The 16934-nt window shown below is 39.8% G+C and overlaps 1 protein-coding gene across 1 annotated transcript in view; it reads right to left on the reverse strand.

Moving 5' to 3' along the window:
- Positions 1 to 14917, reverse strand: part of LOC138902764 (uncharacterized) — a 31732-nt gene extending 16815 nt beyond the window's left edge. Inside the window, exons 1-4 of the mRNA XM_070190662.1 lie at positions 14716 to 14917; positions 14016 to 14413; positions 12836 to 13291; positions 12671 to 12785 (exon numbers count right to left, since the gene is read on the reverse strand). Coding sequence (XP_070046763.1) covers positions 12671 to 12785; positions 12836 to 13291; positions 14016 to 14413; positions 14716 to 14917 — 1171 coding nt within the window. The remainder of the gene's footprint in view (positions 1 to 12670; positions 12786 to 12835; positions 13292 to 14015; positions 14414 to 14715) is intronic.
- Positions 14918 to 16934: the final 2017 nt, after the last annotated feature.

Here is a 16934-nt window from a genome sequence, read left to right on the forward strand (position 1 = left end):
AAAGCTTCCAAATCAATAGTCCTTCTTCCAAATAAATCCCAAACCACTCGAAAACCAAAGCCAACCCTACACTCAAGTCATAATACATCATATAAAGCTACTCAAAGTCTCAAACCACCAAATGGAACACTAAAGCTCAAAACGACCAGTCGGGTCGTTACAATCCTGAACTACTCGATTACCAAAACCAACGATACACATGTCTTAATACACCATATGAAGCTACATGACCTCAAGCCACCAAACTGAATGCAAATGCTCAAAACGACCAGTCGAATCGTTACAAATACTTACCTCAATTAGGCCAATTTAATACTCTAAAAATGCTTTTCCTTTAAAATTTACCCGTGCTCGGTTCAAATCTAGCCAAAAACGACTTAATAATATCCAAAAAAAATGCAAGAGAATCCAATTGCAATTAATTAATTCTATATCTTTACACAATTCCCCAAAAGTCAACAAAAGTAATCTTGACCCCTCAAAACCTGAGTCAAAGATTAGATCTCGACTACCCATAACTCCAAGAGTCCATATATGTGTTCGGTTTTCAAATCCGAGTCCAATTTGACTCTCAAATCTCAAATTTTTATTTTTTAAAACATAGTCAAAAATCACCAAAAATTCTCTTCAAATCTCATGATTTAGATGTTAAGATTCATAAATAGTCATATTATATACTCAAAATTGAGTCAAAGTCACTTACCCAATAGATTTGTATAAGAATTTCTTCCTAAAATCACCTCCCACCGAGTCTACGGCTAAAAAAATACGAAAAATAAAACTAAGTCCCGAAATCCCACTAATTGTTCAGCTGCAGAAGTCGCAAATGTGACTCACAAATGTGACTAGAGGATCGCAATCGTGCTGCTTGACAAGCTCAGGGAAACTCGCAAATGCGACTCAGACATCCCATTTGCAAAGTTTTCCCAAGTCGCAAAAGCGACAAACCCAGAAAATGACCCACCTTTGCAATAGCAATCAAAGAATCATATTTGCGACACCTAACACCCCCTGCCCTCTTCACAATTATGAACTAGTGATTACAATTGCAATAACCGCAGCACCAGCACACCAACCATTCTAAACCAAGTCCAAACCAATATAAAACACATCTAAAACTCACCCGAGCCCCTTAGGATCCACACCAAATATCAACACAAGTATAAAAATATCATACGAACTTGCTCGTGAACTCAAAACATCGAAATAACATCTAAAACCATGAATCAGACAACAAAACACATGGAAACTACAATGAAAACGTAAGAACTGCTAAAATCACGGCCAAGCATCTGATTCATATGAAACCAACTCGGAACGACACCAAACTTTGTAGACAAGTTCCAAATGACAAAACGGAACTATATTGTAAGGCCCCATAAAAGTTCTCCAATGATTTAAGTTTTTATGGTGCCAAGGTAAGCTAATGTACCACAATACGAATTTTTTGATTGTGCAATGCATCATGGAGTTGGTAGAAGAATTTGTAAGAAACAACAATTCTGTGGTCCATTATGTTGGAGCGGATCTGTTTTGCTGACCACGAAATCACTACGGAATGAATGAAAGGCAACTCAAAATTGAAAACAATGTTGTGGCCATTCTGCTGGCCGTATATCCACTCTGCTACCGTGAAATTGCATCTCGAAATTGACCAGACCCAACCTAGAATTTGAAAACTATTGTGTGGCCATTCTACTGGCCGCATATCCATTCTACTACATAATTGACATCGGGGGGTTATTTTTTGAAATTTTCTTATCCGACTCTATTTTTATATAAGGTCGTAGGGGGTCATATTATAAGATATAACTTGATGTTTTAGAGTGCGGGTATCAAGGGAGAAACTCTATCAAAATTATACTCTCTAATTCTTGCTTGGACCTTGGCAATTCAAGAGGGAATCTCACAACACATTCTACTTACAAGGTAAGACTTTATCCCTAGATTAATGCAATGTTTAATAATTGGTTTAAGTAGTATGTTATCATGGTGGGGATTGTGGGATGGTTGCCGGAAGCCATAAGCCCTCAATCTCGAACTTGGGAGTATGTGAAGACTAGGAAATGTGATATTGGTGGGTTTGAAGAAAATGGTTGGGCATGCATGTGACTAATGACGGTTGATGGGTATTTTGGGGATATTGTATATTGGTTGGCTGCTTGAAAATTCATGGTGAGGGTAGAGAAATTTCTATTATGGGACCTCGTAATCGATTTCACATATTAGGTGTTTGATGAAATGTCGGAATAGGCTAAATCTTAGAACACCTTTCTAACTATGGTTAAATTTGGTTATGTTTCTATAGATTTAGGTTACTAGGAGTGTGGAACATTCTAGTAATCTAAGGAAAACTCAAGAAAGGTATGTTGGCTAAACTCCTTCCGTAGAATCAGATTCCATGAACCCCCAATCATGGGTTGTTGAAGTTCCTATTCTCAGTATGTTAAATTGCCTCAAAAGGATGACTTACATAATGTCTACATACTCAAGTCATGATTCGATTGTCATCTCTTTATTCATCACTGGAACGTAATTTAAGTACGATTGACATCTCAAATGCTTATGAGTCCAACTCATGCTTCAAGTACAATCCATATGCCGGTAGATTCCTGATGTTGGGCATATTTCGATATGTGTTGATGTTACTTTACCCATGTTTTAACCGCTTTTTGATGCTATTTGATCTTTAAAATGCCCAACATGGTTTAATTATTGGTTTTATGACTAATTGAGTGTGTGTGTGGTGAATTAGGGTATTTGGAGTGCAAAAATATGAAGAAAAGGTGCTCTAGGTAGAGGAAGAGAGATTGGATGCGTCGCATCCAATCTAGAAAAAGATCAGTTCGCGCACCCTTAGCAGTGAAGTCAGCCTATAGCATCCGCCATAGCATCCGCACCTAGGCAAAGCTGAGAAGGAGGAACAAAGGGTGGATGCGTCGCATCCACCCTCGCATGCAAAGCTGAGAAATAGAGGACAAGGTGGATGCGTCGCATCCACCTTCGCAGGCAAAATTGAAATGGAGGACGAGGTGGATGTGTCGCATCCACCTTAGCATCAATCCCTGAAGCCGATTTGGACTAGGAATAGGAGAGCTTTGGCCCACGACTTTTGTACGCAATATATAAGCCAAAAACGCCTCCTTTAGGTTAGCGAACATATTGGGAAGAGGGAAAAAGCCATGACAAAGCTGTGGAGGCCGGAATTCATCAAGTTTCATCTTTCTCCTACCAAACTTAGTAATCTTTATGTTTCTTTGTATGATTTGTTGTTTGGCTACCATGTCTATATGGAGCTAAACTTCACGTTCTAGGGTTGTGGTTCTTTCATGACTATTGTTATTCGGATATTGATTTTGACTTCTTGATTTATCATATTAGTTTATTTATTCAATCTTGCGCTTATTTATTTGATTGCTTGATCACCAATTGAATATTATCTACGAATCTAGAATTGAACTCGAAAGTGGAAATTCTATATTGCAAACAGGATTGAGTAGGGCAAGTTCTTGAACTCGGGCATCGGGAAACGGATTCGTGGTTAGGATAGACATATACCTAATTGCCTTGCTTGGTTGATTTACAGGAATTATAAATGCGTTCTTGTTGATCCTAACTCCATAGACATATAGGCGTTAGGTTAGCTTGAATAGGCGAGTAAGAACTCGACAGATTCTTATGAGCAATATTAACCCTGTCAACCAATAAGCTAGATAAATTAGTCTGTCAATTCAATTGAAGAATACAATAGGATTGTTAGATAGCCCATAACCCTAGATCGTTTTCATTACATTGATATCATAAAAATCTGCTCTTTCTCTGTTCAAAGTTCATTATTTATATTTTTTTATTTAATTAGTTTAGAATCAAATATTTTTAGGTTTAATTTTTGTTTAGATAATTAGGATAGTCTAATTTAGTTAATAGTTAATCATAAGTCCTCGTGGGTTTGACATCCGACTTTTAGTCACTTTATTACTTGACGACCGCGTATACTTGCGTGAGTGTGTTTCATCGCAAAAAGTTTTTGGCGCCGTTGCCGGGGACTTAGAAATTAGCTATTTTTCTAGATTAGATATTTTTTTTATCTATTCAATTTTTTTTGTTTAGTTAGTATTTGTTATTTATTTTAACATGGCATCTTGGAATAAAAATTATTCGAGTGATGGTTATTCTTATTTTGATGATCCTTGTCCATATTGTGGAGGACCCCACTGGTGGAAAAATTGTCAGAATATTCCCGGGACCGATTTGTGCGCACAATCTCAATCCTTTGAGTGGAATATTTGTAATATGTGTGGTGGTCAAGATGGCCATTGGGATGGTTGTCCTAATTTTGTTCATCCTTCTCTGAGCCCTTATTATGATCTTTCTAATGATGTTTCTGAGTTTGATAGGGGCAATGAAGTGCAGGATATGGAACCGGATGCATATATTAGGGATATTTTGAGGCAAGTAGCAGAGCAACAGGATGAACTCAAAAAAGATATGAAAAAAATGAAGGCGGTAATCACAAGAATGAAGGCCAATATTGAAGAATTGAATGAAGAGAGCGAGTACCAGCAAGAGAAAATTTTTGAAAAAGAGGAGATTTTGAGCCAAACTTGGCTGGTAGAACAGGCTGAAAAGTTAGAAATATATGAAGCTCAACGTGAGGAACTTACTGATGGGATGAGACACTTTATAGAGGGAAGATCTAAACTAGGACAAGGGATCGATAAATTTGTCACTACTATTCACGACTTGCAAGATAAATTAAATGCAAAGGTTGTTGCGTCTATCGCCCAACAAAATAGTAATGAGTTGTCAGAAGCTGAAAAGGAGCTTATACGCCAAATTGAGGAGCTAAAAGTGGAGAGCCAATCATTCGAGCATATTTCTGTTGATGATGCCCATGTTGAGAAAAGTACACTAGAGCAATACGAGGTAGCATATAATGTTATATTTGAAGACTCTAATGTGTGCACATATGAGGATATGAATAGTAATACAATTCCAAAGTTAGGGCGTGTTGGTTCTCATTCTAAACATTTTTCGACATTGTATTTGGATGATGACATGGAAATCGAGTCATCTAAGCCTTTGGAGGAGTCAATGGAAGAGGAACAAGATGCTTACATTCTTGGATTTGTCGTGCTAGAGAGAAAAAATTACATTCCTCATATAAAGGCCGAGAAGTATAGAGTGAAAAATTTGTTACTTGGCCTATTTATTTTTGTATCCCCACCACTGGAGCATAGCCGCAAACTGGATGCCATGTTAGGGGTACAATTCATAAGTTCGAGGTGGAGGCAAAAAGTGATTCACGTCGTGCCGCGACGTTAAATCAGGCGCTTGTTGGGAGGCAACCCAGCTTTACTGCTTTCTTTTATTTTTGTTTACTTTTTATTTTATTTTATTTTTATTATTTTGTAGTATTTATTTTTATTTTGTATGATTATGAGCATAGGAAGCAAAGACATTAGAAGAGTGCAAAAGCGAGCTAGATGGTGAGGACTAAGTGTGGGGTTCCCACACAAAGGACGATGCCTGGGGGAAGTCTGAGTACCTCGTGAGCCGCTATTGCTTCGGCCTTTGGCCTACCAGGGAGTCTCGTTTACCCTCTTGTTATTTATAGTATGCATTGAGAACATTGCAAAATTTTAAGTGTGGGGTGAGGAGATCGTTTGGATGAGTTTCTATGCTATTTTAGCTTAGTTGTAGTACTCATTCTTAAGTGTAGTAGCTTTTGTGGAAAAAAAATGAAAAATTAGAAAAATTGGACTTTTCCCGACGATTGATCTCCTAGACAGTTTTCTTGAGGGATTAAAGTCTAAACAAAAATCCAAAAATATGTCTTTTAGCTTTCTTTAGGTAGTAATAATCCCCTGTGGTTTTTCTTTGTGCCTCGGTTCTTTTCCATGGGATGTAGTTTGAACCGGGTAGTTTTTCTTTCTGAGTAGATTAGGAATTTAGGGAATAAAAGGAGCAAGAATGATGAACCTAGGCGCCCTTGACTTGTTTGATAGTAACATATTTATACTTTGGCATGTGTAGTATCTTCTGTATGATTTGAATTTATTGATGATGCCTTGTTAAATTGGATAGCATATTTTGTGGTGCCTATGTCTCGTTTACATGACTTATGTTCACCTTGTGTTTAATACTTAATATCTCGTGGATCCGTGAATACTTGCATTGCTTGAGAGTCGGAATGTGATCGTCCTTAGTGAGTCATGTGCCATGTGTGGTGAGGTTTTTGTGTAGTCCATGTATTGTACTTGTGTCTAGAACTTGCCCGGTATGTGAGTTGAAGCGAAATTTTAGGTGATGCTCGGTTTGAAAAATGATTTTAGGCTTTCTTTGATCTTTTTGAGCTTATTGCTTATCACAAATAAATTCTATCCCTAGTTAACCCTTTTGAGCCTGTAGACCTTTTATTTGGTACCCACATTACAAGCCTATACCCTTTTTATTCTTAATTGACATTGTTTTGATCCTTTTACCTCTTAAAGCACTTTAATTGTGAAATGAACGCTGAAAGAAGTAAGAAGGGACTAAGTGTGAGGTGACTTTTGAGTGGAACCAATGAAAGAAAGAAGGGTGCACTTATTTTGTAAAATAATACACCACTAGCGGAAATTGAAAGAAAAAAAAGAAGAGAAAAATCTGGAAAAAAAAAATGGAATAAATATAGATGAATAAATTATTGTCTTGTTCTTGCTAGTGGGTATGAATTAAAGTAGTGCTTAAAGAAAGAGGAAATATTGTTGGGGGGTGATATTATTTGTGAAACTGAAGTGGTATTGAAGAATTTGCGCTTAAGTTATTTGTGATGTATTAAAGTGCTTAGGAGGGTGAGTCACTATTCCTTAAATATATGCTACCCGTCCCTTAGCCCACATTACAACCATGAAAAAGTCCTAATTGATTTTAGATCGAGCGAGCTTATATTAGTAGAGATTTACATTAAGGGCAAGCCTATGGTACCAATTTCATGCATGTGACTTCTTTGTGAGAGTGAGCGATTTTCTTTGATATATGTGAGTCATTAAAATATTTGATCATGAGATTCGAATGTGTGGATTGAACTCGCTCTCTTGTTCTTGTTGTGAGGGCACATGGTTTCACGAGGGATAGGTAACGTTATTAGACTTCTCTATGATGTTGGGTGTTCAAGCCATGAGTGCATTGTGACATTGAGTCGGTTTTTGAGGTTAGGATTGTTGTGAGCATGCTGTCTTTGTTTGAATATTTTTAAAAGAATGACACAAGTAAAGGTAAGTGCATATGATGCATATTCTAGAGCCTAGTTGTAGCAAATGACCATGGTCATAGGTGTAGTATGCTTTGAATGATAAGAGCTTAATTTTGTTTCGTCTACTATAGTTATGGTTTGTTCGAGGACGAACAAAGGTTTAATTGTGGGGTGGTGATGTTGGGCATATTTCGATATGTGTTGATGTTACTTTACCCATGTTTTAACCGCTTTTTGATGCTATTTGATCTTTAAAATGCCCAACATGGTTTAATTATTGGTTTTATGACTAATTGAGTTGTGTGTGGTGAATTAGGGTATTTGGAGTGCAAAAATATGAAGAAAAGGTGCTCTAGGTAGAGGAAGAGAGATTGGATGCGTCGCATCCAATCTAGAAAAAGATCAGTTCGCGCACCCTTAGCAGTGAAGTCAGCCCATAGCATCCGCCATAGCATCCGCACCTAGGCAAAGCTGAGAAGGAGGAACAAAGGGTGGATGCATCGCATCCACCCTCGCATGCAAAGCTGAGAAATAGAGGACAAGGTGGATGCGTCGCATCCACCTTCGCAGGCAAAATTGAAATGGAGGACGAGGTGGATGCATCGCATCCACCTTAGCATCAATCCCTGAAGCCGATTTGGACTAGAAATAGGAGAGCTTTGGCCCACGACTTTTATACGCAATATATAAGCCAAAAACGCCTCCTTTAGGTTAGCGAACATATTGGGAAGAGGGAAAAAGCCACGACAAAGCTGTGGAGGCCGGAATTCATCAAGTTTCATCTTTCTCCTACCAAACTTAGTAATCTTTATGTTTCTTTGTATGATTTGTTGTTTGGCTACCATGTCTATATGGAGCTAAACTTCACGTTCTAGGGTTGTGGTTCTTTCATGACTATTGTTATTCGGATATTGATTTTGACTTCTTGATTTATCATATTAGTTTATTTATTCAATCTTGCACTTATTTATTTGATTGCTTGATCACCAATTGAATATTATCTACGAATCTAGAATTGAACTCGAAAGTGGGAATTCTATATTGCATACAGGATTGAGTAGGGCAAGTTCTTGAACTCGGGCATCGGGAAACGGATTCGTGGTTAGGATAGACATATACCTAATTGCCTTGCTTGGTTGATTTACAGGAATTATAAATGCGTTCTTGTTGATCCTAACTCCATAGACATATAGGCGTTAGGTTAGCTTGAATAGGCGAGTAAGAACTCGACAGATTCTTATGAGCAATATTAACCCTGTCAACCAATAAGCTAGATAAATTAGTCTGTCAATTCAATTGAAGAATACAATAGGATTGTTAGATAGCCCATAACCTTAGATCGTTTTCATTACATTGATATCATAAAAATCTGCTCTTTCTCTGTTCAAAGTTCATTATTTATATTTTTTTATTTAATTAGTTTAGAATCAAATATTTTTAGGTTTAATTTTTGTTTAGATAATTAGGATAGTCTAATTTAGTTAATAGTTAATCATAAGTCCTCGTGGGTTCGACATCCGACTTTTAGTCACTTTATTACTTGACGACCGCGTATACTTGCGTGAGTGTGTTTCGTCGCAACACCCCCCCAGATAAATTCTGACTATCTTAAGCTCTTATTACTCGTGTGGTTGTAGCAATGATTCCTAATTTTTAAATACCTTTAAGGTTTGGTGACCCATGGCAATGTAGTAGAGATTGAAGTTTACAAATAAGCATGACGTTGAAATTAAGGCATTCCAATGATTGCAATCATAGTATGTATGCTTCTAAAATAATAAATACAAACGACCTTGATGTTAAGTCCCCAAGAATCATGAACTTGGCTAATGACCTTAAGATAACAAATTAGCACATCACGAGATGAAAGACAGATGTACTAATCTATGATGATAAACCTTAAAGAAAAGGAATTGGCTCCATGAGTCATTAAAATCTACTCAATGATTCACCACATATCTGCTAATGAAATAAGCTATGTTTCTCCATGATGAGCATGAGCATGAAGTATTCCAATAATTTGGGAACTTAAGGTATTAAATGTACTGTAACTCATGTCGCTTTGAGCTTACATATAGTCATGTGCATGATAATATGTTATGAGCCCTATGGACGGTCTTTGAAACGCATAGGTGCATAGTATAGATGGGCCCTATGGACAACCTGTGAAATGCATAGGTGCATAGTATAGATGGGCCCTATGGACGGCCAGTGAAACGCATAGGTGCATAGTATAGATGAACCCTATGGAAAGTCTGTGAAACGCATAAGTGCCTAGTAAACTTTGGCTATGGACAGACTAGTGGCGCACATAGTCAGCATAAGGATTAGGTGTACCCTATGGACGGTCTGTGAAACGCATAGGTGCATAGTAAGAGATGGCTATGGACGGATTGGTGAGGCGCATAGCCAGCATGAATAATAGGTGCCATTTTCATTCTCCTTGGTTGGTACATAGTATACATTTATATTATACTGGTTGTATCCTATACCATAGCTCATGTGGCTCACTTGCATACGATCATATATTTTGTTTTATAGTTTCTTGATGTGTCTCATTTACCTCTCTTTGAGCTACTTACTTTTTACACATTGTTTTGTCTGCCCTACATACTAGTACTATTCCATATGTACTAACGCCCCTTTTGCCAGGGGCACTACATCTTTAATGGATACAGGTGGTTCCTCAGCAGGTGACTTTATTCTTCGTTAGTATTTACCCTCTACTCAGCAGATTTGGTGAGACCTATTCTGTTCCGGGCTGTATGTTATTTAGTATTGTACATTGTGTTTTGAGGTATAGCACTTCCATGCTCTTCTATCACACTTAGAGGCTCTGCAAATATGTTGTGGGTGGTGTTTGATTTGGGGTAATGAACTAGAAATGTTTGTATTTGTCAAAAATGTTTTTCCATCACAACTATGAACTTGTAATATTTTTTAAATTGTATATGAAGCTCCTATACGTTATGGAAAAAGGATGTGGTACACTTTACTCCTCTCATGTCTATTTCTTATTACTAAGTCTTAAATTGATCATTGGTAAAGTTGGGTAGAACGCATCAAGTAGGCTTGCTTTACTGGGATGTCTTGGTCGAGCACGGGTTGAGCTCCACAAGGTCAGGGCATGACAAGCTTGGTATCAGAAACTAAGGTTTTAAAGTATCCTCGGATGTCTCAGAGCCGTGTCTAGTAGAGTCCTTCTTATTGTTGTGTTGTCGACCACATCTATAACTAGGAGGCTACTTGGACATTTAGGAATGCCACCCTTCTTTGATATTCTAGATTGTATGATAGAGCTCAATATGGGAAGATAATTTCCCCATCATGTCTCATTTTTCGGATGAGTAGACCTTGAATTTGAAGCTGTGAGGAGGGAGTGACCCCGTTATTGAATCTGGGGGAGATTGCACAAGAGTTCGTTGGGAGAATGGGTTGAGCCCTAGAGGCATTGGATGCATTAGGTTCTAGGGGAAATGCCCTTGTTCCCCCTTAATGTCACCTCGCCACCGAATCATGTAGAGCGAGCACATTGGAAACAAAAGAGGGTTATTTGTACCAAAAAGCCGGAATGTTCGATTTGAAAGAAGCGCCACTTGGGGACATGTTGGATGACTCTTGAAATATGTTATGGTTGTGGAGATAGGGGACACAAGAATAATAAATGTTATAGATTGTTACACCCGCCATGAGGGCTTGGAGGAAGGATAGGGGGGACGCTTATGATGTATGCAAAAGGGTAAATATTAGGTTAGTGGGGCGAGCCAACTTTGAGGACCTCATCCTCTTTGCGGGAAGTGTAGGAGAGTCATTCAGGGGTATGCCACTATTGTACCAATGCATGTTATGGGTGTAGAGTTGAGGGGCATTAGTTAAGGCACTGCCCCGGCAACCCGATGTCACCAAGGAAGTCACTCCTTACTACACCACGTAATTTTCCTTTTCGTATATGTACATCTATATTGAAGAGCCAACGTAAATATGGTCTTAACAAGACACTGAATCACAAAACATTGTATGTACCTACTTTTTGAACGAGACACATTATTCGTGAAGCCTCTTTACCATAATTCTCTTACATACAACCTATTTAGGAATTGAGTTCTATAATGATTTCCTTGAATCGAGTTATAACCCCAGGTTAATACTTCCCACTTGCTTCCCCAAATTCGCAACCAAGGACTATACCTGATGAATATCTTATAGGACCTTTTGATTCAAATGGATAACATCTGCTCACTTGTGCACGCACCATCATTCTTGGTCTCTCAAGTTTCCTCTTAGACCGGTTGACCTCTCCACTGAACCTTCACCGATGCTCTGTTCTTGGACCTCAACTTATGGACTCCTCTACATAAGTTAAATCCTTCTCCAATTATACTGAGCTAAAATCTAACGCATATGACGGATCGCCATAATTATTACGGACATGGATACATGGAACACGGGGTGAACTTCTGTTAAGCTGGGTGGCAATGCATGTTTGTTGGCCACCTCATCCACTCTCTCAGGAACCTCAAAAAGACGAATTACCAAGAGCGCAACTTGCCCTTCTTCCTAAACCTCATCACACCCTTCATGGGGGAAACTCTGAGTAGAACCCTCTCACCCACCATGAACGCCACATCACGAACCCTCCGATCAGCATAACTCTTCTGCCTGGACTATGTTGTACGAAGCCGATCCCGAATCAACATCACTTTCTCCAAAGCATTACGAACAAAATCAGTGTCCAACAACCTAGCCTCCCTAGGGTCAAACCAACTAGTCGGAGAATGACATCGCCTCCCATATAAGGCCTCGTACGGAGCCGTCTGGATGCTTGACTAATGGCTATTGTTGTAAGCTAACTCTGCTAGCGATAGAAACGGATCCCATGAACCCCAAAATCAATAACACATGCACGTAATATGTCCTCCAAAATCTGAATAGTGTGCTCGGATTGCCCATCCGTTTGTGGATGAAATTCCCTACTCAGCTCAACCTGTATGCCCAACTCACACTGCACGACTTTGCAAAAATGAAATGTGAATTACGTGCCCCGATCAGGGATTATAGATATCAGCAGACCATGAAGGCGAACAATCTCATGAAGATAAATCCGAGCTAGCTGCTCTGAATGGAAAGTAGTCATAACTGGAATGAAATGTATAGACTTGGTCAGTCTGTCCACAATGACCCACACAACTTCGAATCCCCTCGGTTTCGTGGAAGTCCAAATATAAAATTCATGGTGATACGCTACCACTTCCCTACGGAATATCAAGCCTCTGGAGTAAATCATCTGGTCTCTGATGCTCGTACTTCACCTGCTGATAGTTCAAACATCAAGCCACATACTCCACAATATCTTCTTCATTCTTCTCCACCAGCAGTGCTGCTTTAAATCACGGTACATCATCTCTGCGCCCGAATGTATAGAATACCGCAAACTATGAGCCTCCTCAAGAATCAGCTCATGTAACCCATCAATAATGGGCACACAAATCCGGCCCTGAAGCCCCAATACCCCATCATCACCAATAGTCACCATTTTGGCGTCACCATGCTGCATCGTGTCCTTAAGGACAAACAAGTGGGATTATCATACTGACGTACCTTGATGCGCTCATATAAAAAAGACCGTGAAGTCATGCAACGAAGAACCCGACTAGGCTCCAAAACAACCAACCTCATGAACCTGTTTGCCAAAGCCTGAACATCCAAAGCTAACAGTCCCTCCCTAACTGGAATAAAAGCAAGACTCCCCATGCTCTCAGCCTTCCTACTCAAAGCATCGACCACTACATTGTCCTTGCCGGGATGATAAAGAATAGTGATATCACAGTCCTTTAGTTGTTCTAACCACCTCTGTCGCCCCAAGTTCAGATCCTTCTGCTTGAATAAGTCTTGTTGCCTTTTGTGATACATGAACAACTCACATGACATGTCGTAAAGATAGTGACTCCAAATCTTGAGCGCGTGAACAAGGGCTACCAACTCTAAATCGTGCACTATGAAATTCTTCCTATGGGGCTTAAACTGAAACAAAGCATAAGCAATCACTATACCCTCCTACATCAACACGCACCCAATGTCAATCAGTGAAGCATCACATAGATTGTATAAGAATCCGATGTTAAAGGCAAAACCAGAAGTAGAGTTCTAGTTAAGGCAGTGTTGAGCTTCTGAAAGCTCTCCTCACACTCGTTAGACCACCTGAATAGGGCACCCTTCTTAGTCAATCTAATGAAAAAAATTGGGATGGATAAAAAAGCCCTCCACAAGACGGCGATAATACCCAGCTAAAGTAGAAAACTACGGATCTCAGCAGCGGTAGGAGGCCTGCGCCAACTCCAAACTACTTCAATCTTTTTCGGATCTACCTTAATCCCCTCACTGGACAACTCATGGCCCAAGAATGCCACTGAATCAAGCCAAAACTCGCACTTGGAGAATTTAGCATACAACTTCTTCTCCCTCAAAGTTTAAGCATGATCCTCAAATGTTGCTCATGATCCTCCCGGATGCGATAATACACCAATATACCGTCAGTGAACACGATGTCGAAAGAATCAAGATATGGCTGAAACACGCTTTTCATCAAGTCCATAAAGGCTGCTGGGGCATTGGTTAGTCCAAAAGACATCACCAAAAAACTCGTAGTGGCCATAACATATCCTGAAAGCTGTCTTCAGAATATCTGAAGACCAGATCTTCAACTGATGGTAACCATATCTAAAATCAATCTTTGAGAATACCATAGAATGAGGTAGTAGGTACGTGTTCTCATGATAACCTTTTCCAACTGCCTGTTGTCAATGCATATCTTCATCGAGCCGCCTTTCTTCTTCACAAAGAGAATTGCAGCACACCAAGGTGAGACACTTGGTATGATGAAACCCTTATCAAGTAATTCTTGAAGTTGTTCCTTTAATTCCTTCAACTCCACTGGTGCCATGCAATATGGTGGAATAGAGATGGGTTGAGTGCCCGATAATAAGTTAATACTAAAATCAATATCCCTATCAGGTGGCATGCCCATTAGGTCTACTGGAAACACATCTGGAAATTCTTTCACTACCGGAACTGACTTAACGGTAGGAGTATTATCCATAACATCCCTCACAAAGGCTAAGTATGCTAAGTACCCCTTCACTCCAACCTTGGCAACCCAGGCATGGCCAATGTCATGGACTTATCGTGACAAGCAAGAATAGTGTGACATGGTGACAACCAATCCATGCCAAAAATTATATCAAAATCCAACATATCCGAAGGTCAACCCTAGTCGCATAATCCCCAATAGTGAACAAATAAGAATGATAAACACGATCTACCATAATAGAATTCCCAACAGGCATAGACACTTAAACAGAGGTAACTCAAAGAATCACAAGACATATTCAATTACGAAGAAAAATAGGATGACGCATACGAATAAATGGATCATGTATCAAATAAAACTGATGCATTTGTATGACAAACTGGAACAATACCTGTGATGATAACATCTGATGCAACGGCCTCAGACCTATCAGAGAAAGCATAACAACGGGCCTGGCCTCCCCCTATTGCACGTCCTCTACCCACTTGTCCTCCACCCCTAGCTGGTTGTGAAGATGTAGTAGCAACTGGAAAAGAAACCATAGCCCGAATACCCTGTGGAGGTCCACCCCTCCGAAGTTTGCGACAATCCATCACTATATTCCTAGTATCACCACACTCAAAACAACATCTCTACTTGTATGGTTACTGGTAATGTGTATGCCCGGGCGGCTAGAATAATCATTGTAGGAACCCCGTGAAAGAGTTGCACTGGAAGATGGATGTCCAAAATGAGTATTTTGTGGTCTCTAAATAGCTGGAGCACTGTGAGTAACCTGAAGCGCACATTGAATCAGTCGACTGATATAACTTGTGCCATGACAAGCTAAAACTGCAGAGCGAGAACAAGTAAACCGTCCAAAAGCTAGAGGTCTCTTGGCCTCCCTATCCCATCTCTCCTAGCCGCGGATACGCTACAACCTCCTAGCGATCTCTACAACCTGCTGGAATAGAGTATTAGTCTCCAACTCCTATGCCATCCCAAATCTGAGACCATAACCGAGTCCCTCAATAAATGTGCGGACTCTCTCCCTGACAGTGAAAACCAACGCAGGTGCATGATAAGATAATTCACTAAACCTTATATCATGCTTGGACACATTCATAGTCCCCTAGCGCATCTGCTCGAACTCGGTGCCCAACACATCCCTAAGTGTTTGATGAAAAAGCTCTTTTAAAAATAGATCATTGAATTGAGCCCAAGTAAGTGGAGCTGCGCCAGCCGGCCAACTATCATTATAAGTCTGCCAACATCTATAAGTCAGACTCGTCAGGTGGAAAGTAGTAAGTTCGACCCCACTCATCTCCACTCTGCACATAGTGCACAGAATTTATTGACACTGGTCCAGAAAACACTATGCATCCTCAGAAGCTGCGCCACTAAAAGTAGGAGGAAAACACTTCTAGAACTTTGATAACCTCTTATACTCTTCCTCTAACGCCACTAGCCTGACCTCAGGTTGAATCGTAATCACGGGTTATACTAGTACAACACTCGGAGCATGATCAACATGATCGCGCTACTCTAGAGTATGGGTGACGGGAGTCTGAGCTCCTCCCCCATCCTGAGAAGTAGCTAGGGAAACTAGGATAAATCCCGCCTGAGCCAAGGTACCAAACAAGCTTAGAAAATGTGCCAAAGTATCCTGAAGTCCAGGGGTAGCATCAGACGCCTCCGGTGCCTTCTCCCATAATGGAGCTACTGGTGGCTCTTCATTTGCGGCCCTAGCACGGTCCCTCGCTGCAGCACGTACTCCGCCTCAGCCTCAGCCTCTAGCAACACTAGCATCAGGGGAAGCATCATCAGTAATTGAAGCTCGTGTCCTCACCATCCATGAGAGGAAAGAACGACAAAGGCTCTAATTCCGAAATCAATAAATCCGCACGATAAGGAAAGAAAGAAGTGAAATTTCCTATTGGCTCTATAGCCTCTGGAAGATAAGTACAGATGTCTTCGTACCAGTCTGCAAGACTCTACTAAACTTGTTTATGACTCGTAGAGCCTATGAACCAAATGCCATTATACCAACTTGTCACGACCCAAACTCCTACCTTATGGATCGGGATGGCACCTAGACCCTAGGACTAGGTAAGCCTATGACATAATGAGATCAATAATACAAGACATAAATTTAAACATTAATGAATGCTGAAGTGTGCCATAACATAAATAAAAGTGGAATACAATAGTCATATAAATTCCAAAACCCAGTAATACTGAGTCATGAGTTCTATAGAAAGTATCTAAGAACCTGAAAAGACAATAGTCTTTTGTAATACAATAAACAGTAGCAAAGAAACACCAGAAGTGGACTCCAAGGCCTGCAAGCGGATAACTGGTATACCTTGAAGTCTCCATAACAACTCATAAAAATTGCTTACTAATGACCAGCACGCGCTGAGGTACCTGGATCTGCACAAAAATGTGTAGAAGCACTGTATGAGTATACCACAAACGGTATTCAGTAAGTATCAAGACTGACCTAGGTGGAGTAGTGACGATATTCAATTCAAGACACTCACTATGATAGCATATAGGAATAGTCATAAGATAACACGGCAAAGTTAACCAAAACATATAAAACACAAAAGTGAAATCCTTTAAGAAAAA

The sequence above is a fragment of the Nicotiana tomentosiformis genome, chromosome 12, assembly GCF_000390325.3.
Source record: "Nicotiana tomentosiformis chromosome 12, ASM39032v3, whole genome shotgun sequence".
NCBI lineage: Eukaryota > Viridiplantae > Streptophyta > Magnoliopsida > Solanales > Solanaceae > Nicotiana > Nicotiana tomentosiformis.